Source organism: Rhinolophus ferrumequinum, chromosome 2, assembly GCF_004115265.2.
Source record: "Rhinolophus ferrumequinum isolate MPI-CBG mRhiFer1 chromosome 2, mRhiFer1_v1.p, whole genome shotgun sequence".
NCBI classification, from domain to species: domain Eukaryota; kingdom Metazoa; phylum Chordata; class Mammalia; order Chiroptera; family Rhinolophidae; genus Rhinolophus; species Rhinolophus ferrumequinum.
In genome coordinates this window covers 58,573,606-58,598,466 of record NC_046285.1, presented here as the reverse complement: position 1 = coordinate 58,598,466, position 24,861 = coordinate 58,573,606, and the positions used below count along the sequence as shown (strand labels likewise).

General features: G+C 42.6%; 1 protein-coding gene across 9 annotated transcripts in view; it reads left to right on the top strand.

Moving 5' to 3' along the window:
- ST6GAL1 (ST6 beta-galactoside alpha-2,6-sialyltransferase 1) overlaps positions 1-24,861 on the top strand; it is a 180,468-nt gene that overhangs the window by 115,585 nt on the left and 40,022 nt on the right. For 8 of the 9 annotated variants that reach the window (XM_033127467.1, XM_033127488.1, XM_033127458.1 and 5 more), the window contains 3 exons: positions 15,875-15,973; positions 17,154-17,328; positions 19,776-23,084. In XM_033127467.1, coding sequence (XP_032983358.1) covers positions 15,875-15,973; positions 17,154-17,328; positions 19,776-20,017 — 516 coding nt within the window. In that variant the 3' untranslated portion in view covers positions 20,018-23,084. Of the gene's footprint in view, positions 1-15,874; positions 15,974-17,153; positions 17,329-19,775; positions 23,085-24,861 lie in introns of those variants that run through there. The other variant, XM_033127534.1, reaches the window with a different exon arrangement.

Here is a 24,861-nt window from a genome sequence, read left to right as displayed (position 1 = left end):
TAGGATTTCCAGGCCATGCTGGCCATGCTGAGGTTGGAGAGCATGAATTCAGAGAGAAATCGAGAAATCAAGCTCTGTTTGATCAGGGTTGCTATCATCTGCAGATCAGTAAGCAGCTTCGATAAAGAGAGGGAACATGGAGGAGCTCTGAAAATTCTCTCGGGTTGGGGAAGCGACCTGCTCTTTGGCATCTCTCCATGTTTAGTAAAGAACTAAATCTCAATCCTACAAAGATTCTGGAACTTTATTTAAAGCCAAGGTCAGGTTGTCTGGAAATTTGACTTTGATCAAATTCCTCCCTCAGTACTTCGTACATGACTGACTAGAGCAAGTTGTTTTATCTTTCTGACCCTCAGTTCCATTATTTGTGAAAGGGGAATAAGAAAAGTTAGCAAGCAGGGTCTTTGTAGGATCAAATGAGATTACCAAGCGTGGAGCACTTCTTCAGAGGTTGGTATGCAGCAAGTGCCCTGTAAATGGTGGCGATGGTTGCGACTGAAGCTTAAAGGCCTGCCTGAGACTGTTGAGAAATCACCGTTCCTCCCAAATCTCAGACAGATGGGCCTCTTGTCTCCCAGAAGGGACGGTCAGCCGGCTTGGGGGCCACTTGGGAGGTGCTCAACAGAAGGGAGGTAAGACTTCTGTTAAAGGGGCCTTTTTAGGAAAAAAGTAAGATCGTGATTCTCATATAAAAAATGAACATGTGTTAAGGACTCTCTTTTATTCATATGAGAGAACCAGGCAGATGTTCTAACTGGTTCAGAGGTAAAGTCAAAACAGCATGAATACTGAATAAAGGAGTGAAACTTTTTTCCATGAGGTGGGCAGGAAGTCATTTGACATTATCTGGCAAGATTGAGTAAACTATACTTCACTACAATTGACAAAGAGTCATATAACAGCTTCCGTAAAATCAGAACCTGGTCAAAAGAAAGGGTGTGCTGTAGGCAATGCATAGTTTTTCATTGAGTACAGCATTTTTTTCCCTACACTTCCAGATTGCTGTGTTCCCTCTGCCAGGGCTGAGAGGGGGTGGCCATCTTCCCAGGGTACATTGTCCATCTTCAGGAAAGCCTTTTCTGGTGCTCCTCAGGCACACTGTCCCTCCTTCCTTTCCTTCCATAAGTGGTGCCATGACTCTGGGCTGTTCCTTTAACGCTTTTGTCATGGGCAGCTCCATGACCTTGCCTCTTGTGATACTGAACTCTGGCTGACGAATTTCTCTCATTGCCCTTTCTCATCTTGATATCCTAGGAAGCTGACAGTCTGTCTTCTCTATCTGTTGCCCTGGTTGGTTATTCCAGCTATTTTGTGCCTGTTTCTGTGAATGAGCAAACTGAGTCCCCACCACGGTACACAGAGAGCAGCTGGCACCCAGAAGTCACTGAGGGAAGAGTAAATTTGGTAATTTCTGCCTTGGAGCAGTTCATTCTCTTCTCAAATGGAGAACTCCTGATAGCAACTGTCTTCTGAAGGTGGCTGGCTGGGCTCCAGTTGGTTCAGGCCCCCTACCCCACTTCCACCCCCACCCCACCACAGAACACATGACCCTTTGTGCATCTGGGCTGTGAGAAAACCACAGATAGGGAGAGAGCTGTGGGTTTTCTTATTGAGAAGTGAGGAGGCTTTTTATAGAGAACGGTCTCATACTGTGAAGTTTCAGCAGATATATTTAGGTATATATATGCCAGGTGTTGTTATGAGATTCAACAGGAAAACCACATATAGCTCAATGTCTGCCTTTAACTGATTTCAATTCTGAATTTAAGTGTAAACAGGTTTCTTGAGACTCAGCTGAGCCCCTGCTGTGCTCAGTGGGCCTGAGGGAGGAGATAATGGGATAAAAAAGCTCAGTGGCTTCCTTAGGAAACTTCTGTGCAGGTTGGAGAAAACCTACATCCTGTGCATAGCCATAGCTGTGCTGACCACTTCAACCAGACATTCTCAGATCACCTGATGGGGCTTAACCTGAGAGAAAAGCTGTTGTGTTGCTGTTTATTAAATACTTTTACTATCTAAGGCCATGCATATCTTACTTCATTTGATCTTTATGACAATCTTGTGAGGTGGGGTTACCAATCCTTATCTTGCATGAGGACACTGGGGTTCAAATAGTTTGTGTGCTTACCACCCGAAGTCTAGTCTACTTACGTCACCTTGTATTTGACCCCCTTTACCCTCTTCGCAGAGATGTTGTAAAGTTGTACATATAAAATTTACATAATGTTATTAACCGATATTACTCCAACAAATTTAATAATTAAAAGAAAGGAGTTTATGTGAGTTGCTCTGGATAGTGCAGAAAGTATACGATAGCCATGGAATTTGGGTCTAGCTTTGTTTACCAGCAGAACTCTAAATCCCTTAAGTTTTCTTTAAGCTCTAATTTTCCTTCTCAAGATGTTGACAGACAGATGTCTGGAGAGCTGGTGGTGAGGGAGTTTTTCATCAACAGCAGATCTAAAGACTGCTAGGGTAAGCTGGGTGATTTTCATGGAACTCCCTTGATATAATATTTTAGCATCATGATTTGGGAGCTGAAATTTAGACATGATGGATATCATGAGTTCTGGGACTTCTTCATTTTGGCCAGCAGACACAATCTGGGTCACTGGTATTTCCAGAACAAGAGAAGGAGCTGTGATGTAATATTGGACTCAACTTATTTCAAAGCTCTTCCCTGAGATGGTCTTCCAAATGGGACACGTGTCTATCGGATACTCTACAAAATCTTTACAACATTATTGATTACGTTCCCCAGATTAATTTTCAAAACCCCGTGGCCATCTTGTGGTTACTGATTGTTTTCTAATCCCCTCATCTTCCCCCTTACCCCCACCCCCACCGCCCATCTAGCAACCCTCAGTTTTTCCTCTTTGTCTCCAAAACTGTTTCTGATTAGTTCATTCACTTATTCTTTTTTTTAGATTCTGCATATAAGTGAGATCATATGGTACTTATCTTTCTCTGTCTGACTTATTTCACTTAACATAATGTTCTCTATGTCCATCCATGTTGTTGCAAATGGTAAGATTTCTTTCTTCTTTATGGCTGCGTAATACTTCATTGTATAAATGTACCACAGTTTCTTAATCCAGTCATCTACCGATGGGCATTTCGGTTGTTTCCATGTCTTGGCTATTGTGTATAGTGCTGAAATAAACATAGGAGTGCATAAAGATTTTTGAATTGGAGTTTTGGATTTCTCCGGATAGATACCTAGGAGTGGAATAAGGTAGTTCCATTTTCAGATTTTTGAGATACCTTCATACTGTTTTCCATAGTGGCTGCACCGATCTGCAATCCCACCAACAGTGCACAAGCGTTCCCTTTTCTCCACATCCGCGCCAGCACTTGTTGTTTGTTGATTTATTGATGATAGCCATTTTGACTGGGGTGAGGTGGTATCTCATTGTGGTTTTTATTTGCATTTCTCTGATGGTTAGTGAAGTTGAGCATTTCTTCATATGTCTGTTTGCCATCTGTATGTCCTTTATAGTAAAATGTCTCTTCAAGTCCTCTGCCCATTTTTTAATTGGGTCGTTTGTTTTTTTTGGAGTTGAGTTGAGTGAGTTTTTTATAGATTTGTGATATTAATCCCTTATCAGATATATCATTGGCAAATATCTTTTCCCATTCAGTAGGATCCCTTTTTGTTTTATTGATGGTTTCCTTTGCTGTGAAAAAACTTTTTAGTTTGATGTAATCCCACATGTTTATTTTTTCTCTTACTTCCCCCACGCGAGGGGATATATCAGTAAAAATCTTACTCCGGGTAATGTCTGTGAAGTTTCTTCCTATATTTTCTTCTAGGTATTTTATGGTTTCAGATCTTACATTTAAGTCTTTAAGCCATTTTGAATTTATTTTTGTATATGGTGTAAGGAGGTGGTCCAGCTTCATTTTTTTTGCATGTGTCTGTCCAGGTTTCCCAGCACCATTTATTGAATAGACTGTGTTTACCCCATTATACATTCTTGCTTCCATTGTTGTAGATTAAATGGTCGTATAGACATGGATTTATTTCTGGACTCTCTATTCTGTTCCATTGATCTATGTGTCTGTTTTTATGCCAGTGCCATGCTGTTTTGATTACTGTAGCCTTGTAGTATAATTTGAAGTCAGGTATTGTTATACCTCCCACTTTGTTCTTATTTCTCAAGATTGCTGAGGCTATATGGGGTCTTTTATGGTCCCATATAAATTTTAGGATTATATGTTCTATTTCTGTGAAAAACGTCGTTGGTAGTTTGATAGGAATTGCATTGAATATGTATATTGCCTTAGGCAGTATGGACCTTTAAACTATATTAATTCTTCCTATCCATGAACATGATATGTGTTTCCATCTATTTATATCTTCTTTCATTTCTTTCTTCAGTGTCTTATAATTTTCTGAGTACAGATCTTTTACTTCTTTGGTTAAATTTATTCCCAGGTATTTTATAGTCTTTGGAGCAATTGTAAATGGGATTGTTTTTTTAATTTCTCCTTCTGATGTTTTATTATTGGTATATACAAATGCAACTGATTTCTGAATATTAATTTTGTATCCTGCTACTTTACTAAATTCATCTATCAGCTCTAATAGCTTCTTGGTGGAGTCTTTAGCGTTCTCTATATATAGTATCATATCATCTGCATATAATGATAATTTTACTTCCTCCTTACCAATTTGGATGCCTTTTATTTCTTGTTCTTGTCTGATTGCTGTGGCTAGAACTTCCAGCACTATGTTGAATAGAAGCGGAGATAGTGGGCAACCTTGCCTTGTTCCTGATCTTAGGGGGAATGGTTTTAGCTTTTCCCCATTGAGTATGATGTTAGCTGTGGGTTTGTCATATATGGCCTTTATTATGTTGAGATAAGATCCCTCTATTCCCACTTTCTTAAGGGTTTTTATCATAAATGGCTGTTGGATTTTATCAAATGCTTTTTCTGCATCTATTGATTTGATCATGTGATTTTTATTTTTCATTTTGTTAATGTGGTGTATCACATTAATTGATTTGTGGATGTTGAACCACCCTTGCATACCAGGGATGAATCCCACTTGATCATGGTGTATGATCTTTTTAATGTATTGCTGAACTCTGTTCGCTAATATTTTGTTGAGGATTTTTGCATCTATGTTCATTAGAGATATCGGCCTGTAGTTTTCTTTTTTTGTGGTGTCTTTGTCTGATTTTGGGATCAGGGTGATAGTGGCTTCGTAAAAAGTGTTTGGGAGTCTTCATTCCTTCTGGATTTTTTGGAAGAGCTTGAGGAGAATAGGTGATAATTCTTTTTTGAACGTTTTATAAAATTCACCTGTAAAGCCATCTGGTCCCGGGCTTTTGTTTGTTGGGAGATTGTTGATTACTGATTCAATTTCCTTGGTGGTAATCAGTCTATTCAGGTTTTCTGTTTCTTCTTGAGTTAGCCTTGGAAGGTTGTATGCCTCTAGAAAATTGTCCATTTCTTCCAGATTGTCAAATTTGTTGGCATATAGTTGCTCATAGTAATTTCTTAAAATTTTTTGTATTTCTGCCGTGTCTGTTGTCACTTCTCCTCTTTCATTTCTGATTTTATTAATTTGGGTCCTCTCTCTCTTTTTTTTTAATGAGTCTGGCTAAAGGTTTGTCAATTTTGTTTATCTTCTCTAAGAACCAACTCTTGGATTCATTGATCTTTTGTATTGTTTTTCTGGTTTCTATTTCATTTATTTCTGCTCTGATCTTTATTATCTCCTTCCTTGTGCTCCCTTTGGGCTTATTTTGCTGTTCTTTTTCCAGATCCCTTAAGTGTGAAGATAAACTGTTGATTAGTGATGTTTCTTGTTTCTTTAGGTAGGCCTGCAATGCTATGAATTTCCCTCTTAGGACTGCTTTCACGGCATCCCATAGATTTTGGGTCGTCGTGTTTTCATTTTCGTTTGTCTCGAGATATCTTTTGATTTCTTCCTTGATCTCCTGCTTGACCCATTCATTATTTAGTAATAAGTTATTCAGCCTCCATGAATTGGTGTGTTTTCCAGTTTTTTTCCTGTAGTTCATTTCTAATTTCATAGCATTGTGATCAGAGAAGACAATTGGTATGATTTCAATTTTCTTAAATTTATCAAGACTTGTTTTGTGGCCTAACATATGGTCTATCTTGGAAAATATTCCATGTGCACTTGAGAAAAACGTGTATTTTGCAGCATTGGGGTGAAATGCTCTGAAAATATCGATTAAATCCAAGTGGTCCAATGTATCATTTAAGGCTGTTGTTTCCATATTGATTTTCTGTCTGGAAGACCTGTCCCTTGTTGTCAGAGGTGTGTTGAAGTCCCCTACTATGATAGTGTTACTGTTGATCTCTGTCTTTATGTCAGTCAGTACCTGTTTTATATATTTAGGTGCTCCTATTTTGGGTGCATAGATGTTTACTAGGGTTATGTCCTCTTGTCAGATCGATCCCTTTATTATTATATAGTGCCCATCTTTATCTTTTAATATGTTCTTCATTTTAAAGTCTATTTTGTCAGATATAAGTATTGCAACTTCAGCTTTTTTCTCATTTCCATTTGCATGAAATATCTTACTCCAACCCTTCATTTTCAGCCTGTGTGTGTCTTTTGTTCTGAGGTGAGTCTCTTGTATACAGCATATACAAGGGTCTTGCTTTCTTATCCACTCAGCCACCCTATGTCTTTTGATTGGAGCATTTAATCCGTTTACATTAAAAGTGATTATTGATAGGTACATAGTTATTGCCATTTTTAAATTTGTAGTTAGGTTGTTTTGATCTTTCTTCTATTTACAGAAGTCCTTTTAGTATTTCTTGCAATGCTGACTTGGTGGTAATAAATTCCTTTAGCTTATGTTTTTCTGGAAAGCTCTTTATCTCTCCATCAACTTTAAATGATAGCCTTACTGGATAAAGCAATCTAGGTTGTAGGCCTTTGTTTTCCATCACTTTGAGTATCTCCTGCCACTCCCTCCTGGCCTTCAATGTTTCTGTAGAAAAATCATTTGATAGTCTTATGGGAGTTCCGTTGTATGTAACCCTCTGTCTTTCTCTTGCTGCTTTTAGGATTCTCTCTTTGTCTTTAAGCTTTGCCATTTTAACTATAATGTGTCTTGGTGTGGACCTTTTTGGGTTTATCCTGGTTGGAACTCTCTGCACTTCCTGGGCTTGTATGTTGGTTTCCTTCATCAGGTTGGGGAAGTTTTTGGACATTATTACTTCAAATATGTTCTCAATCCCTTGCTTCCTCTCTTCACCTTCTGCTATTCCTATGATGCGCATGTTGTTGCGCTTGATGTTATCCCAGAGGTCTCTTAGGCCATCCTCATTGTTTTTTATTCTTTTTTCTTTCTGTTGTTCCGTTTGGGTGAGCTTTGATACCTTGGCTTCTAAGTGGCTGATTCGATCCTCTGCTTTATCTAACCTGCTGGTAATTCCTTCAAGTGAGTTCTTAATTTCGGTAATTGTGTTCTTTAGTTCTAACTGGTTGTTCGTTATGATTTCTACATCCTTCTTTATGTCTTCTCTAAGCTCCTTAAATATCCTTCTCTAAGCTCCTTTATGTCTTCTCTAAGCTCCTTATCACCAGTGTTCTGAATTCTGTCTCTGAAAGGTTGGTTACCTCTGCTTCATTTGGTTCTAGTTGTGGAGGTTTCTTCTGTTCTTTTATTTGGGATGTGTATCTTTGTTTCCCCATTCTGGCTGACTCTCTGTGTTTGCTTTGATGTATTAGGTAGATCCCCTAGAGTTCTTAGTTCTTGCTAGGTTATCTTATGTAGTATGTGTCCTTTATATTTGACTTGCACTGTGTCGTTCTTCTCCTCTGCGTGTGCTCCAAAGGTGACTCTTGTGTTGTGTATATTGTCCTGTTCAAGAAGATCTTTAATTGCTTTTTGCTTGTGAGTAGGTGGGGTTAACTCCTAGGCTGACTCGTTGTGAGACTTGGCTCTGCCCACCGCAGGGCGTTCTGCTGCGTGAGGGTTGACCACTTAAATGTGGTTTGGCCTCTATGGGCTCTTGTGCCTGCAGAGAATTCCCTCTGGGTGTGTGACTTGTAGGTCAAACCCGGTGGTACTCTGGTTTGGTCTGGAGTTGGCCTCTGGATATGTTGTATCTTGTGCCTCTTAAGCTGGGCCCTCCTGGTCTCTGTGCTCTCCGTTCTGCCCTGGGATTCCGTGCGTGCCTGGAACTGCGGGTGCCACCGTGGTTTTCGCCACTGCCGCCGCCGCCGCCGGCCGGGACCCCGCCGCGGGCCGGGATACCGCCGCAGGCTGCGCGTTTTCACTCTGCTCCCTTCCTTCCTTCCCCTGCTCGCCCAATTAGCACACCTTCAAGTAATCCTTCTACGAGTCTCTTAGCTGTTCTGTGTGATGAGCAAAGAGTTCTTTGATGGGTTGTAGGTCCTGTCTGTAATAAGATCCGGAGGAGAACTCAGAAAGTGCGCCCCGCTGCCGCCATTCCTATGACGTCATATAAGTAGTTTTTAACATGTCACAGCTGCTCTCAGTCTTTTCTTTGTGTGGCCCATCCATCCAGTGTGCAGACAGCTGCCCAGATCCCATTCAGTCAAGCAAATAAGCTCCCACAAGACCTGCCTTGTATGGAGGAAGAGTGGAAGAATACAATGGTCTTCTCCTCCCAAGGGCTTCCATTTAGTTGAAGAGAGAACACCAACCCCCTCCCCCCACGAAGTCAGTAAAGGTGCAGTGCAAAAGCAGGGTATAGTTTTTTGTTTTTTGGGGTTTTTTTTTTAATGAATTTAACTATTTTAGATACCTCATATAAGTGGAATCATGCAGCGTTTGTCCTTCTGTGTTTGGCTTATTTCACTTGGCATAATGTCCTTCAGGTTTATCCATGTTGTTACATAGGGTAGAATTTCCTTCTTTTTTTTGAGGCTGAGTAATATTCTATGGGAACAGATTGCTGAATGCTGATTGCCAGGGGCTGGGGTGAGGCAGAGAAGGGGAATTGTTCAATTGGTATAGCTTTAGTTATGCAAGATGAATAATTTCTAGAGAACTGCTGTATGACATTATGCCCATAGTTGACAATACCGTATTGTGCATTTAAAAAAATTTTAACAGGGTAGATATCACCTTACATGTTCCTACTACAATAATAATAATAAAAAGCAGGGTGTATCTCACTGCGGGACTTTCCAGTCTCCAGAACTATGAGAAATAAATATCCTTTGGTTGAGCCACCCAGTCTGTGATATTTCCTTATTCTTTGAACTAGGATAATACTTTAGTATGTATTTCTCATCTACATAGACACATGCATATGTACGCAGATGTGTCTATTTTAGAAATGATAGACTCAAATTGATACCCCCAAATTCAATCTACACACATAAAGTGATTCCTTGCCTTCTCCATTCTGTATTTATATTCCCCCTTCTTTCACAGTGCAACTCCTGCTTCTGATAACCTCAGCACATTTATCTATTTGCTTACATTTATAATAGGTCTAAAATAGTTTGTAAATTGTTTTGCATATCTGTACATAAAAAAAAAAAAAAAAACTACTAAAGAAAGTCCAGGATGTTTGTAGTTCTTCACACCCCACCCACGCCTGAGGTTATGTAGTCAAATAATATGTACCAAAATAACCTGAATCAGTCCTGTTTCTCTTCACTGAGATGATTGAATTCACTTGAAATTCCATTGTATTCATCTTATTTGAGTTTTAGATTTTCTTTTCCTTCCTCTTTTTAAAATATGAAGAATTTTAACATGCTTCCGAAATTCAGAACTATCAAAAAGATATATACTTTAAGAAGGGTGACTCCCTCCTAAATTCCTTCTACCCTGTTTCACCAGCACTTTTGTAGGTAGCCAACTTTATTCTGATTTGTCCTTCTGTGTTTCTATTTGTAAAGACAAATAGATGTATATTCATTTTGTAAATTCCCCTCATTTCTTACACAAAATGTAGTGGACTATATACTGTGTATACTCTGCTTTTCCCCAATATCTTCTGGAAATCACTCCGTACCAGTTTATAGAGATCTTTGTCACTCTTTGTTATAGTTGCGTAGGACTTCTTTGTGGATAAGTTTCATGGCTTATTCTATCAATCTCTCTTGCTTGGACATTCAGTGCTTTCCAACATTTACTTCCTCTAATGCTTTATAGTTCTTTTGATGACTTCCTGTAATGCCAGGTAGAATTATCGGCCCCTCTAATTTGGAGTTTGTGGGGGCTTCAATTTGTGGTCTCCTTCTTTCAGAGCACCTCCTGTCCAGGTCCAGGTTAAAATAGTCAGGCATTCCCTTAAGGCCCAGGGCCTCCATATAATTTTTATTATCTACTCAAGACCCTGACCACCCCTTTGTCTATCTTCCTATAGCACTAACTTGCTTTGCAACTCTGGCAAATTTGCAAATCTAGCAGCCACAATACACTTTGTTTTATCATCACTTAACATATTTAAATGAAGGTTGCCTCGTAGAGTGGGAAAAGATAAGACAAACCTTGATTTGCCTCCTAGCTCCATCCCTTCCTAGTTGTGTGATCTTTGCCAGTTATATAATCTCTTAGAGCTTCCTTTTCATGCCCTGTTTGGGACATGGAAATATTGTGAGGAATAAAGAGAAGACATTGACCAGGACTGTTGTGTGAGTTTAACAAAACCATTAAGTCTAGCTTCTATAAGTTAAGATATACCGATATCTGCGCACGCGCGCGCGCACACACACGCAAGCACGCAGGCATAGTTTCCTGGCTTGCTAATAACAAAATGCCACAGAGGTGGCTTAAACAACATAGATTTATTTTCTCACAGTTCTGAGGGCCAGAAGTGCAAGATCAAGGTGCCATCAAGGTTGGGGTTTCTTCCTGGTTCATGAATGATTGCCTTCTGTGTCTTCACATGGCCTTTCCTCTGCATGCATGTGAAGAGAGAGAGCTCTCTGATGTCTCTTTCTTTTCTTTAAGGACATTAGTCTTATCAGTTTAGGGCCCCATCCTTATGACCTCATTTAACCTAATTACCTCCCTGAAGGCCCTATTTCCAGTATAGTCACATTGGGAAGGTAGGACTTCCACATACCTTGTTTTCCCGAAAATAAGACCTAGCCGGACCATCAGCTCTAATGCACCTTTTGGAGCAAAAATTAATATAAGACATGGTCTTATTTTACTAAGACCAGGTCTTTATAATATAATATAATATAATATAATATAATATAATATAATATAATATAATATATAAGACCGGGTCTTAATGTAAGACCCGGTCTTATATAAATTTTTGCTCCAAAAGGTGCATTAGAGCTGATGGTCCGGCTAGGTCTTATTTTTGTGAAACACAGTATGCATTTGGGGAAGGGGTAGAAACAATTCAATCCAGAACAAGGAGAAAAAGCCCAACATATTCACAATGGTAATATCTGAAGAATACAATTATGGGTGGTTATTATTTTCTTCTTTTTGTATATATAGATGCGTGTGTTTTCTTTTCTTGTATTTTCTCAGTTTTTGCAGTGAACAATACTCCATGTCCCCAGTGTAGCCTTTTCCTGGCAAGTGTTCCTTGGGGATCTCTGGCTCTGGCAATGACTTACTCTCCTTAAGATGAGGTCCCCTGGGATCCGCTGGGCTCAGGTCAGACTCTGCGCATGGGTAGTAAGTAGAGGTGCATTTGAAAGGAGCTTTACGAGTATTCTCCCCCAAGGCCCTTCCGCTGCAGTTGGAAAAATGACAGTCAGAGATGTTGTCTGAGCAAAGCTTGTCACCTGGGCACCTGGGCAGGGCCTCCAAGATGGTATTGTCCTATATATAAAGCACCTGAGGCCTAGAGAGGGGAAGTGACCCACCTAAGACCACAGCCTGAGTTAGACACAAAGCGGTCTCCCAATTCCCTGAGCTGTTTGAATCATTCTGGGTTTTTTTGTTTGTTTAGAAACTCTTTGACAGAACATAAAGGGCTGTAAGAATTAATGTGGTAAGTTCAGAACCATGTCCATTTAAGGTTGAGGGGTGCTTGCTGGCTTCTTCCCTTTCCGTCCACCAGGTCCTAGTCCTGGACACTTTCTGTTTCTCCTCTCTGGATAACACTAGCATTTATCTTCACATTTTCTCAGTTTCATGGATTACTTTTTCATTTGCTTCAGGTAGCTGAAGTAAATGACCATTTTTCCATTGTGTGTGGAGAGTGGCCCAGATCCTGATAGTGCGCTGGCTTGTTGAAATATCTCGTGGTTTATGAATGTAGCCCTGTGGGAACAGAAACAACACTCTGGTAGGAGCTGACCTCTGGTCCTGGCTCTGCCTCAAACTCATCTTGATGCCTCAAACAATCTCTCTTCACTCTGGGCCTCAGTGTACCCATCTGAAAATGATGGATTTGAATGTCGTCCCTCGAGGATCTTGCAGCTGTGACACACTACAACTCAGACAAAAAGCAAGATTCTCCTGACACTTCCATACCCCTCATCAAATGGTTTCTTTGCCATTTCCTTGCAAGAGCCATAGGTGTCCCGTCCTCCTCTTCTTCTGTGAGGTAGTGCAGTATATAGATTAGAAGTGTGGAGTCTGGAGTCAGACAATAGGGCTCCAATTCAGACTCCCCGGTTTATTAGCTATATGACTTAGGCAAGTTACTTAGCATTTCTGAGTCCTAATTTATAAAAATGGGCATATTAATAATTAAATCCTAAGGCCATCATAAAGATGAACTGAGATAGTATCTGAAAGTGCTTGGCTTGGAATCAGCATCATTAAATGGCATATACTGTTATCACTGCTGTATCTTTTATTGTAAAGGTGAAAACTTTGTGCATCTCTCTTGGGTTTCTGAGGACAGTGAAGCCACAGATCTTGGGAAAGTCTCAGTGCCAGAAGGTGCTGCCACTGGCCTCTTGCCTTGTATACTAAGAAGATTGCTAGAGAGGGGCTGTGGCAGGAGACATTTTTTAAAATCCTAGTTATCACTAATCCTCATGAGTACATATAAATCACCTGACATCAGTACTCTGCATAGAAAGAAGCATAGCGCAAGGAAAGACATGCTTTTAATGTGTCACCTGTTTAGAGGGCTATGGAATGAGATGAGGATACGGAATGAAGTTGTAGAATTCTGGCTTGGAAGACATGTATAGAATAGTGGGGTTGAGCTGGTGACAATGAGGCCCAAGGGACAGCCTAAGGGACCCTTCGGGCTATAGCATTGAATTCCTGTGCTGTGAGTTACAGTGTCCCCATAGAAAGAGGATAGAACTTAAAGTTGGAAGATGCAGGTTCCATTCCTAGTTCCTACGACCTCTCAGCTGTAGGACTCCAGGCCAGTTACCTCATGTTTGAACTTCAAATCCCCCCTCCATCCCCACAGGCACATACCAGTTGCTCTTCTATGTTCTTGTTTTAAGAAATGGCCTGCGGTGCAGGAGTCACCATTGAACCCCTTTTCTTTCACTTTTAACACCAATTAGTCTACAAGTCTAAACTGACCATTGTAACTCTTTTTCTTTATTCCTCCATCATTTCTTATTTAGGCTACAATAGCAGGATCTATCTGGTCTCCCTCTCTCTGCAAACTCTAGTCGAGAACACTACTCTGTTTAGATCCCTCTCACTTAAAAGCCTTCACTGGTCCTCTAATCTACTGAAGAAACCATAAGTTCCCTGGCATGACCCCAGCCTAGCTTTCTCTGATCCCTTCTAGCTCTCTCTTTGTATCCTAGCCACAACTGGACGATCTGCAGTTTCCAAACAAGCTACTCACTGTACCAACTAAAATCAGGTTTCACTGCAAATGACAGGAACACTCTGCCTACCCCTCAACACTATCGTAAGATAAAAAAGTATTTCTCTCTCATGTAAAAAAAATTAAATTGAAAGGTAGACATTCTAGAGCTGGTATGGTGTTCCAGAGTCAGGAACCCAGGCTCCTCTTACCTTATGCATTTGTCATTCTACCCTGTGACTTCCATTTCATAGTCCAACATGACTGCTCCAGCTCCAGCTATCAATCCACTTTTAATCAGCAGAAAAGCGGAAGGATCAAGGAAGGGCATGGCCCTGCCTCTAAGGACACTTCCTGGAAATTATACTTGTTGACACACCATTGGCCAGAATTTTCTCACAGGGCCATACTTAGCTGTAAGAGAGGCTGGGAAATTTTTATTTCAGGTAGTTTGATTTTTAGGTAGCCATGTATTGAGGTAAACATCAAAAGTATTGTTACCAAGGACAAGAAGAGAGAGAATGGATATTGGGTGACAGCTAGCAGTCTCTGCCACATGCTTTCACATCTAGAGATTTGCGCACGTTTTTCCTTCTGTCTGGGACAACCAACCTCTTGCCTTCACACTCTCCTGGCTTGGCCTATTTTTATTTGTCCTTTAACATTCACTCACCTCATGACCATCTTCATCCATGACCGTACCCAGTACAACCTCACGATCCCTGGCCAAGGTGGGCTCACCACCAATATTTGTTGTCTCAAAGATATACTAGGAAACGGGCTTATATTCTTCAGGCTTCCGGGGCCTCCCTAGATCTGGAGGAAGATATGGAGATGAGGTAGCTAAGTGATCTTAGAGGCTTATGGCAAATTGCTGTTCTTTGGGTTGTACGTAGACCATTCACCCTCCCATGGTTGTTGTTCAGCTACTGCAGTGACATTGATTAGGTCTCTGCCTTCTTGATGGTGAGTGATTGAGGTGGGAAGGAATTATGGTTGTGACTCTTGCTTCCATTTGCAGTCAGTTCTTGATTTGATTTCTGTCATTTGTTCCTCCCATTTTCTACCTGAACAACGTCATCTCCCACCTGGTTTTTAAGAGGGACCTGGCTTCTTTTACTGTAAGCCTTTGGGGCCCCTTTTCTGTCTTTCTCGTTCACTCCTGTACCCCATTTGATGAGTATGAAGGCCTAGGGAGATTACCCGACCTGTTTGTGGTCACCAGATAAGTTAGCTGCAAAGCCAAGATTTGACTCAGGTCTTTCTGTATCCAACTCTACTATCTTTCACCTGCTGCTACACTTTTCTTATTTTGATAAGTAATCTAATTAACATTCCTGTGCCTAATTTCCCCCCTGAATTTAAATTCTTAGGATAAATGCCAAAAAGTGAAATTACTGAATCAAAGGGTATACATATTTACATATTTTTTTTTAAAAAAGATGCTAATACATTTTGCAAAATTGATCCAGTAGGGTTGTCCCATGAAATCTTATCACTATCACATTTTGCCCAGGTGGGTTTTACTATCACATGCAGGCCAGTATGGGAGCCTGGGATTGTCGGGGAGGAGAGGAGCTGTGACTGGTCCCCAGAAGGTTGCTCACGAACATCTCACCAGCCTACTGAGTGTCTCATGTTTAAAGATGTATATTTTTGCATATACCATGGCTCCTAAACAGAAAACAATACTTCATTTGTTGCTCAAGCACAGACATAGCCATCTGTTCCAAGGCCAGAGAAACCACTGGCTGTGTTGGACTCGTGAGAAGTACTATGTCCGTCTCCATCATGATGTGTAAATACTGTGTCCTGGACTTTATAGTACATTGAAAGGATTTCCAGAGATTATTTTGGTTCGATGACATTCTGACTTTAAACCTCACCCATTTGATCCCCACCTGAAGTATGACTGCAGGGACTACACGTGAGCCATTTTCACTATACCCTTGTCCCATTAATCTCGAAGTCTGAGTGGAACCCTTTTTGCTCTATGGCCAACCAATTCTGACAAAATGCCCCTTCAGGTCTACACGGTTCCAGCTGGCATCTTTGCCTTCTTCTCACTGAAGTTAAGGGCTGCACCAAAACTTAGAAGCCTCACGGGCTCAGGGGCTTCAAGTGTGATGTGTCAGTTATTATTATTATTTACATGTAAATGTCCAAGTGACAGTTTATCTGTTTCTTCCTGCAGTTGGTCACCACAGAAGAGAGCTTCCTAAAAGATAGTTTGTACAATGAAGGAATCCTAATTGTGTGGGACCCGTCTGTTTACCACTCAGATATCCCAAAGGTAAGTGGGTATCCATGGGAAACAGGGATTCAGTCTCCTGCTTGTCTACAGATTATCCTGAGTGGGTTTCTAAGTCATAGCTGACTAGGACCATCCCTGAGGACTGGCTGATTCAGTTTTAGAGCACTCTTCTTCATCTGGACCAGCCCCGTTTTGCATTATATGTATCGGTCTCCTAATTAGGGCATATATCAGGGGTAATACTGGCTGGACTTCTCACCATATGAGGTGGATTAATACAATAATTAACATAATTATTCTTGATGAGTATGACCAGAAATGGTTACTATCAGCAGACAGTGGTTACTATTATTTCTATAAATATTACCGCATGTGTCCCACACTTCCAGTTTCCAGAATTCTTCTCATTTAACTCTCATAACGATGTGAGGAAGTATATAGAAGCATGGTTGCTCCCATTTTACAAATGAGGAAACTGGAATGTGGAAAGGGCAAGTCACCTGTCCCAGGGCCAAATCTGTAACATCAGCTCATTCAGGGAAGGAGACAGGAGTCTCAGCGGTGCTGGACTCTCAGCTTCTCCGGAATGGCCCTCTCACTGTTTGCCACGCATGTCAGCTGGCCTCTCCTGGATGTGGGCTGCCGTGGCTGCAGGAAGGAGAATGGCTTTAGGAAGGACAGAGAGCACTGTTCGTGGGACACTGAATTCTTAAGTTGGATACACCAATAGCTAACAGGCCCTGGTGATCCCTTACACATTCACTACCACAGTTTCCACAGTTTTGCACTGACCTCACTTAGGACTGAAATTTGCCCGGGTCAGGACAAAGATTTGGAAACCACAGATGTAGCAAGCTGTGTCCCAGTTTTCACCCATTTAAAAATAAAATGAAAAGTGGGGTTAGATGGTGTCAAGGGCCCCTTTCAGCACTGATATAATTCCCGGATTCTATGATCTTCAAGTCTGAAGCTGTTCCATTGTCGCCAAGCTCAGAATTCCCAGTGAGCATAGGCTACATGCCGGGTCCCCTCTGCTATCAAGTGAGAATTGTGATTGGCAGAGAAGTCTGGGATCTGCCCCAAGGAAGGGGCTGTGCCTCAGGATTCTGCATTGGTCCTTCTCCACCTCCCCTCGAAGTCCTCAGCTGAGGATGACTTCCTGGGGGCAGCGGTGGCACTGGCACATTTCTCTCCTTGAGACCATTTCCTTCTTTTTCAGTGGTACCAGAATCCCGACTATAGATTCTTTGATAACTACAAGAGCTACCGTAAGCTACATCCTGATCAGCCCTTTTACATCCTCAAGCCCCAGATGCCTTGGGAGCTGTGGGATGTCATTCAAGAAATCTCCTCAGAGGCGATTCAGCCAAATCCTCCATCGTCTGGGATGCTCGGTGAGTCCATGTCTGGGGAAAGACCACTTATGTTTGTTTCTAGATGAGATTAGCTTTCTTCTGGGGTCTCATTTATTCATTTGTTTGTTTGTTCATTCGTTTGTTCATTCGTTCGTTCATTCACTAAGCAATTGCTAGGTTTTTGCTGTATTTGTAAACGGCCAAGTTCTAGCTAAGATACAGCGATTAATAAGATAGAATCCTTCTCCTTTATGGTGTTCATTGGGAGAGTTCAGTCAGGTAACTGAGGCAACATTGAGTGTGTGCACAGGAGAGAGAGCCCTGTCTAGGTGGACAGTCTAAGAGCTTCATGGAGGAGTAGCTTTGGATCAGGCATGTGAGAGGGGCGGATTTGCCGGACGGAGCTGAGTATACGGAAGCACAGACAAGAGAGGAGGCAGGAAAACCAGGGGAACAGGGCTGGGACTCGAAGATGAGGAAGGTACTTGACTCAGGTATACAATTTGAGGGGGTGCCAAAAATTCAGTAACAAGAGAAATAATATCTTAATACAATATCTTTTAAAAATCACAATGCAAACATTTTGTGATGAATGAAATATCAAAATTTTAAATAAAGACATGCTCAGTAATGATGTCATTATTAGAGCCATATTGGGAATTGAGGAAAAGAGAAGAATCAATAATACTTTATTCAAAATTTCAAAACATTGTTCACCCTAGTGAACACCCTAGTCATGGCCCTGAGAGAAGGATGAGCAGTGAAGCTTGATCGGGTTTGGGGGGCCATGAGCGTTACTGTGGGGGCTGATGAGGAGAGGGCTAAGATCAGAGTGCAGGGGGCCCTGAATGCTGGCGACAGGCTTTCTCCACCCTTCTTGACCCTTGTGGAATGTCTGCCTTCCGTCCCTTTCACTTCGAGTTTGGCTGACCATGAGTAATGTCCATGAGATGTTAGGCTCTGTATGCACAGGAAGGAAAGCGCCTTCCTTCAGGCCCCCACAGTGGACACTTTGCCACCGATGGGCCCAGCCACACAGCATTGTGTAATTCACCTGCCCACCTTCCCTAGAAACCGCAAACTCCCTCAGGGTGGGGACTGTGTTTGACTCATCTGGTGTCTGGCACAGGATAGCCCTGTGGTAAAATTCCCCGAGTAAATGAACAAATACATGTTTAATATCAGAAACAGTCCTTATAAAAAGAAAAAGGGGCTCTTATAGTCTCACATCTTTATACCTTTGTCTTCAACTTTTGGATGGGTTCCTTTTGCGTAGGAATAGTTGTAGAACCATCATGGCGAACACACTTTCCTGCTGCCCTCCTCCCCTCCTGTGCCCATGCTGTTCCTTCCACTGCCAATCCTCCTCTCTTGCCCATCCGTCATGGCCATAGCTCCTGCCAGGCCCCACACCAGTGCTCCGGGAGGTTTACGTGAGCCCTCTTTCATGGGAAATGCTCCTTCCCAAAATTTCTAGAAGCACTTCTGCTGTGCCTGCATCCATTAATTGCAGAGGTGTCTTTTCTACCCCATTGGACCAGTGGTAGCTGGAGGGCAGAAGTAGGGCTTTTCCCACATTGAATTCTTCTGGAACAAAGATGCTGCTAGCAGTTTATAGCTTTGCTGTTAGTGAGAACTGCTCCATCTTAAAGATTCTCTATACTTAGGGTTGGCAAAAGGCATCTTAAAGCCATAGTCTTATTTCCTCCTAACAATTGCCTATGTGATAGGAGGAGTAGGTAGATCATACCGTTGGGGCAGATGAAGAACTGGAGGCTCAGAGAAGGCTGTGTCCTGCACCAGACGACTGAGCCGGCTGGGTACAAGCGCATGGCAGCAGCAGTCTCCTGACTCTTGTTGGCTTTGCTTCTCAGTGTCTGCCCTGCCTCCCTGAGAGCACCAGCCTGCCCCACCCCTCAGCTCCAGTCTTCTGCCTGAATGAGCAGAGCCCATCAATAGAGTCCATGGTGTGTTCCTGTTCCAACTGTCCCTCCTCTCAGCTGAGGGAAGAACAGTCTTTCCTCACCACACTGTTTCCTGCAACTACTGTAAGAAACACCTTCTCCCACATAGCACCATCTAAGTGGTTCCTTCGGGACATAAAAGTGGTACAAAGTGCTATATACATGTGATGGTACTGTCTCCTTGTCGCCCTATCCTCTCTTTTCATATAGCTTATTCACACTGATACATTCATCGGCTGATGGATGGAGTCCTTTAACGCCCTAGTGTTTAAGGAGGACCTACAGGCACCAGGTCCTGGCTTATGTGCTGGGGATATAAAGGTGCACAGGGCTCCGTGGCCCTCTGGGAACAGCCGCTGGATTGGCTGACCAGGAGCCCTCAGACTGGGAATCACAGTCATAACTAGGAATCCAGACAGACATCTCCCCAAATTTGGGGTCATTGGCTGTGGACTCATTGGGCAGAGCTCCAGGGTGTGGGATGGGTTGTCGAGCAGGACTCACCTCTGGTCCCCTCTCCAGGCATCATCATCATGATGACGCTGTGTGACCAGGTGGATATTTACGAGTTCCTCCCATCTAAGCGCAAGACTGACGTGTGCTACTACTACCAGAAGTTCTACGACAGCGCCTGCACGATGGGCGCCTACCACCCGCTCCTCTTTGAGAAGAATCTGGTGAAGCACCTCAACCAGGGCACAGATGAGGACATTTACCTGCTTGGAAAAGCCAGCTTGCCTGGCTTCCAGAACATTCACTGCTGAGTGTGGGCTCCCTGACCAGGTGCCCTCACGCTCTCCATCAGGCATTTTATAGCCCATCTTTTGGTCCCCCTGGGCCTAGGAAGACTGTTCCCGAACAATCCCTGCCTGTTCCTTGTACTCTAGGTCTTCTGTCCACAAGAGCTCTGGGACTTCAGGAGCCCAAGGGCAAGGAACCAGGTCCAGCTTACCGTGTAGCCACAGAGGTGTGTGGGTCCAAAGCTTCCTGCCACACACATATACACACATGTACATAGATAGCACCCATGTCTGAGGCAGACAGAGTCCTCCCTTCCTTCCGCATGGGTAAATGCAAGATCCGCTTTTCCTACCAGGGCTGCCAAAGCTGGCATGTCTTCCCCACTTGAATGATGTTTTTCCTCACAAACCAGCACTCTATATTGCTTGATATCTGTACCTAGACATTGATTTCATATTTTAAAGAAATTCTCCCGAATTATGATTATGCCTAGTAAAGAGCGGTTCTGGGAGGCCAGTCAGTGGCTCTGGGGGGCAAGTAAGTGCCACGGGGCATAGGAACCATGCTCGATTCCTCCAGAACAAAGTTACTTCCAATGTCCATGCCCCCAGGAGAGGCTGTGTTTCTATCACTTTGGTTGGTTTGGCTGGTCCTTAGCCTAGGTGCTTATGTACAAAGGGTCTTGATGAACCCACATCCTTCTCCATATGGGATGGAAGTACAGAAATATAGTATCCACCCTCGAGTTGCTCACAGTTCAGTGGGAGTGACAGACAGGTAGGATTCAGTGAATTCAGTGTACCAGCGGTCTGCAGAGAGGTGGGCTTGCTATGCTTTCTGTCTGTGCACCGAGGGGGGAGGGGCACACACTTGCTGTGTCTGTGGTCACAGGCTTCACAGAGTTGGGGCCAGGAAGTGGATTTTGGAGGAAGCGGAGGAACATGGCAAGCAGATTTTTCTGAGTCATTTGAGATGTATTTTTCCTTTCTGCTTTTATTTATTTATTCTCTAAGATCTGCCTGAACTTATAGGCTCAAATTATTTTTTTGAGGAAAACCCCTTTCCATGTCTGCAGCAGCGAGTGCAGCCCCATGGCAGACACCAGGCAAGCACGATGCCAAAAGCCTGATTTCTCCAGGCTCAGCCTAACTTGACCTGACCCTATCCTACCAGCTGGGTTTTGCACACTGTATCCACCTCTTTCTTTTTAATGCCCACCGCCAAACCTCCTTCTGACTGCCATCTTGGTTTTTTTTCCCTTTAAAGTAGTTTTCCCCCCTCCCAAATTACTTCTAAGCGTTTTCTCCTTTAAAAGTGTACTGACCCAATTTCTTTGACCTTCATGGGCCTTCTGTGAAAGGTCTCTCAGGGAGTGGGGATGTAGATCCCTAGAACTTAAAGTTGCTCTCAGAGGTCAGAACTTTAGGGACCATAGCAGATTATCACAGGTGGATCAGACGGCCCTGCCCTCCATCCCTCCAGCAAGGGAGCAGGGGCACAGTTTCCTGGCAGAGGACTTCCCACTGTAGTCTGTAAACATGCTTTCCAGTTGGTGATGCTCATATCCTCTCCCTGGTGGAGAGACATCCTGGTGTGGACAGGCACCTGGTGTGGAGATGGTAAAGGACTTGATCAAGGTCACAGAGTAATGCTATAGAGCCAGAGCTCATAGCCCCAGGCTTCTGGACTCTGGAACCCTGGAACCCTCAAGGGCTTCCAATGTTTGAGCTCTGGAGAAGGTGCCTGGGAGCTGGAGTACTCATCTGCTGCCAACCCCTCAGCTTCTATGGGCAGTGAGAGGAGGCTGGGTTTTCAGATTGAAGCTCCCCTATTTACTTGCTATGCCACTATGGGCAAATTCTCCTTTCTGAGCCTCTATTTACACATCTGTAAAATGGGGGTGATAAGCCTACTCACAGGGCTGTCATGAGGGTCACATGAAACACCTGACCTGGCTCTGTTTCTGGCACCTAGCAGGTACTCTGTGCATGGCAGTTTCCTTCCTTCCCTTACTAAGGACCTGCTCTGTGCTCACACCTGGCAGCACCCTACTTTGAGGGAGGCCAGAGAGGGCCCCTGTCCTTAGACAATTAACTGTCCCATTGGGAGACAACTCCCCTGCTTGGAAAACCCAGGAAACCATCCAAGGTAATGGAGGGTGCAGAACGTGCCCCTCTTTTTCCTACCTGCAGCCCAGGCCTGATTCTGCTTGGGAATGGGTGGAAGAGTCCTTGGGCCACTAACTGCTGTGTGGAACGAGTGTTTTCTGCCTCTCAGAGCCCATGAATTCCTGGCTTGCTTTTTGTTCAGTTTTGACACACTCATTGAAATCTTTGAATCATGAACACTGAGTGCTGAAGCAGGAAATATATTACACTGAGACTACACTGGGTAGATGCTAGCTTTTAGTTATTATAAGGGATCAAATTAATTTAAGTATGATTTCATTTCTGTGTTCTCTGTCTATGGAAACTCTAGTAAAATGCAAATAAGGGTATTACCATTGGTCTGGTGAGATGTTTAATATTTGTTGCAGATAATTTAAAAAATTATGACTATTGTAGAAAAGCCCCTGTCTCTAAGTTGTTTTGTCTCCCTCAGTTGTAATCTCTTCATCCTTTTTCATGAAGTCCTATGATCCTTTGACAAATCAAATAAGCTGTGGTTTGGAGTTGAGACACCAATCTCAGAAACTTCTGAAAAATGCCTAAGCTAATTATGAATTGCCCAAAGATTATGTAAAATTTTAAAATAAATGTTTTTATAAAAAGCTTGTCCTCTCTTCTTACTTGATAGGGGAATGACTGGTGATTGTAAACTCTCATCTCCAAAGAGGACACAACTGGAATCCTGAATCCCCAAATCCTCCGCCACTAGTTCCTCTTCAGTGCTCCAGGGAAAGGAATGCTCACTTACGTGGCAGGATAGTAGTATCTGAGACATTGACAGAGTTATTGATATTCCTTCCTTTTGCTTTTGCTTGGATTAAAACGACTAAGCTGTTGTTCATGCAACACCTTGGGGAAGGGATGCAATTGGGCAGGAAGCAAACTAAAGGAAAGCTACCTTGGTTTCCAAAAGCCCAAAACCCTTAAAGGAATGATGTCCTAAGGGAATAGCCAAAATGGTTGGATAAAAATCCTTAAGCTGAAGCTGAGTAATATTGAATGTCAACTATAATCATATATATATATACATATATATATATATATATATATATGTTCACAGGATGTGGAGTACAGCATATTCCCTATGCTGTAGTCAATGGAATTGTAACAGCTATATATGATGTCAGGGGGTAGTAGATTCGGAGAGGGGGGTTATCCCTTTGTGAGAGTGTAAATGTCTAACTATTACATTGTTTTGTACACCTGAAACTAATTTATATATATATGTGTGTGTGTTCCTAAACAAGAAAAAAATCCTTAGGGGAAGCAGGAATAAAGGGAGAAAGAATAATTACTTTTCTCCATCTGACCATCTCCTGTTAGGGGTTGAATGTGTCTCCCTAAAACATACATTGAAGTCCTAATCTCCAGTACTTCAGAATGTGAACTTATTTGGAAATAGAGTTATTGCAGAGGTAACTAGTTAAAATGAAGTCATATTAGAGTAGGGGAGCTCCTAATCCAATGTGGCTAGTGTCCTTTTAGAAATTTGGGGGTAGATATGCACACAAGGAGAATGCCATGTGAAGACAAAGGCCAAGATCAGATCAAAGATGCTTCTACAAGCCAAAGATTGCCAGGAAATCACCAGAAGCTAGTGGAGAGAGGTATGGAAGATTCTCCCTCACAGCCTTCAGAAGGAACCAACCCAGCTGACACCTTGATCTTAGACTTCTAGCCTCTAGAACTGTGAGAAAATACCTGTTGTTGAAACCACCCAGTTCGTGGTACTTTTTTGTGGCAGTCCTAGCAAATCTCTCCACTCTTGCTTGTAACTCCATCTACAGAAGTCCTGTAGGGCTGGAAAGAACAGAGAAAGGAGTGTGGCTATCTGAGGGCCTGGAGTGAGGGTCCTGTGCCCTGCTAATCCAGCCAAAGTTCGGGGAAGGATCTGCACGTCCTTAGAGGGTGAGGCTTCATGGGGATGTAAGTCCAGGCAGATGGGACCAGAGGTGGCTTTGAAGGATCCCATGCCTGGATACGCACAGAAGCAACTGAGTGAATGCCCCTTCCTGATGAGATCATAAACGAGGGACACTTGAATAGTGCTGTATGGTCAAATAATACAGAAGGCTGTACTACAGACCCCTGCACCCAATGCCTTAGTTTTGTAAGTTCCCTGGAACTCAGATGTGATGCCATATTGACTGAGATTGTGTTTCTGCCTGGATTCCAGTAGAATGGAAGCTCAAAATAAAAGTGACAGAAAAATCGATTTCAATTTTGGGAGGCACTGAGATTTATGCTTGCCAAATTTACAGTGGCTCTAAATATTTGTAAGGTCCTTTCAGCTGGTGAGCTGGGTGGTTTGGACCCCTCTGTCAGGGTCTGGAGGGGAGCTTCTGCAACCTCCTCAAGCTGCTTTTCTCCTGATTCCTACTCTAGTATCTACTGATTTTTCAAAGGTGTATATGTTGGAAGTGAGGAAGGAAAAGTGGGGCCTGGCTCCTCTTTACCTCACCAGCCACTAGGGAGAGGAAAAGCTTCCCCTGCCTGCACTTGCTTTTGGTTGCCATTTTCTTGAAATATCTTTTTCCATCCCTTCACTCTCAGTCTGTGTGTGTCCTTAAACCTTTAGGTATGTTGTAGTATGTTGTAGGCAGCATACCACTGGATTTTTTAAAATCCATTTATCCATTTAATATCTTTTAATTGGAGAATTTAATCTATTTACACTTAAGTAATTATTGATAGGTAGG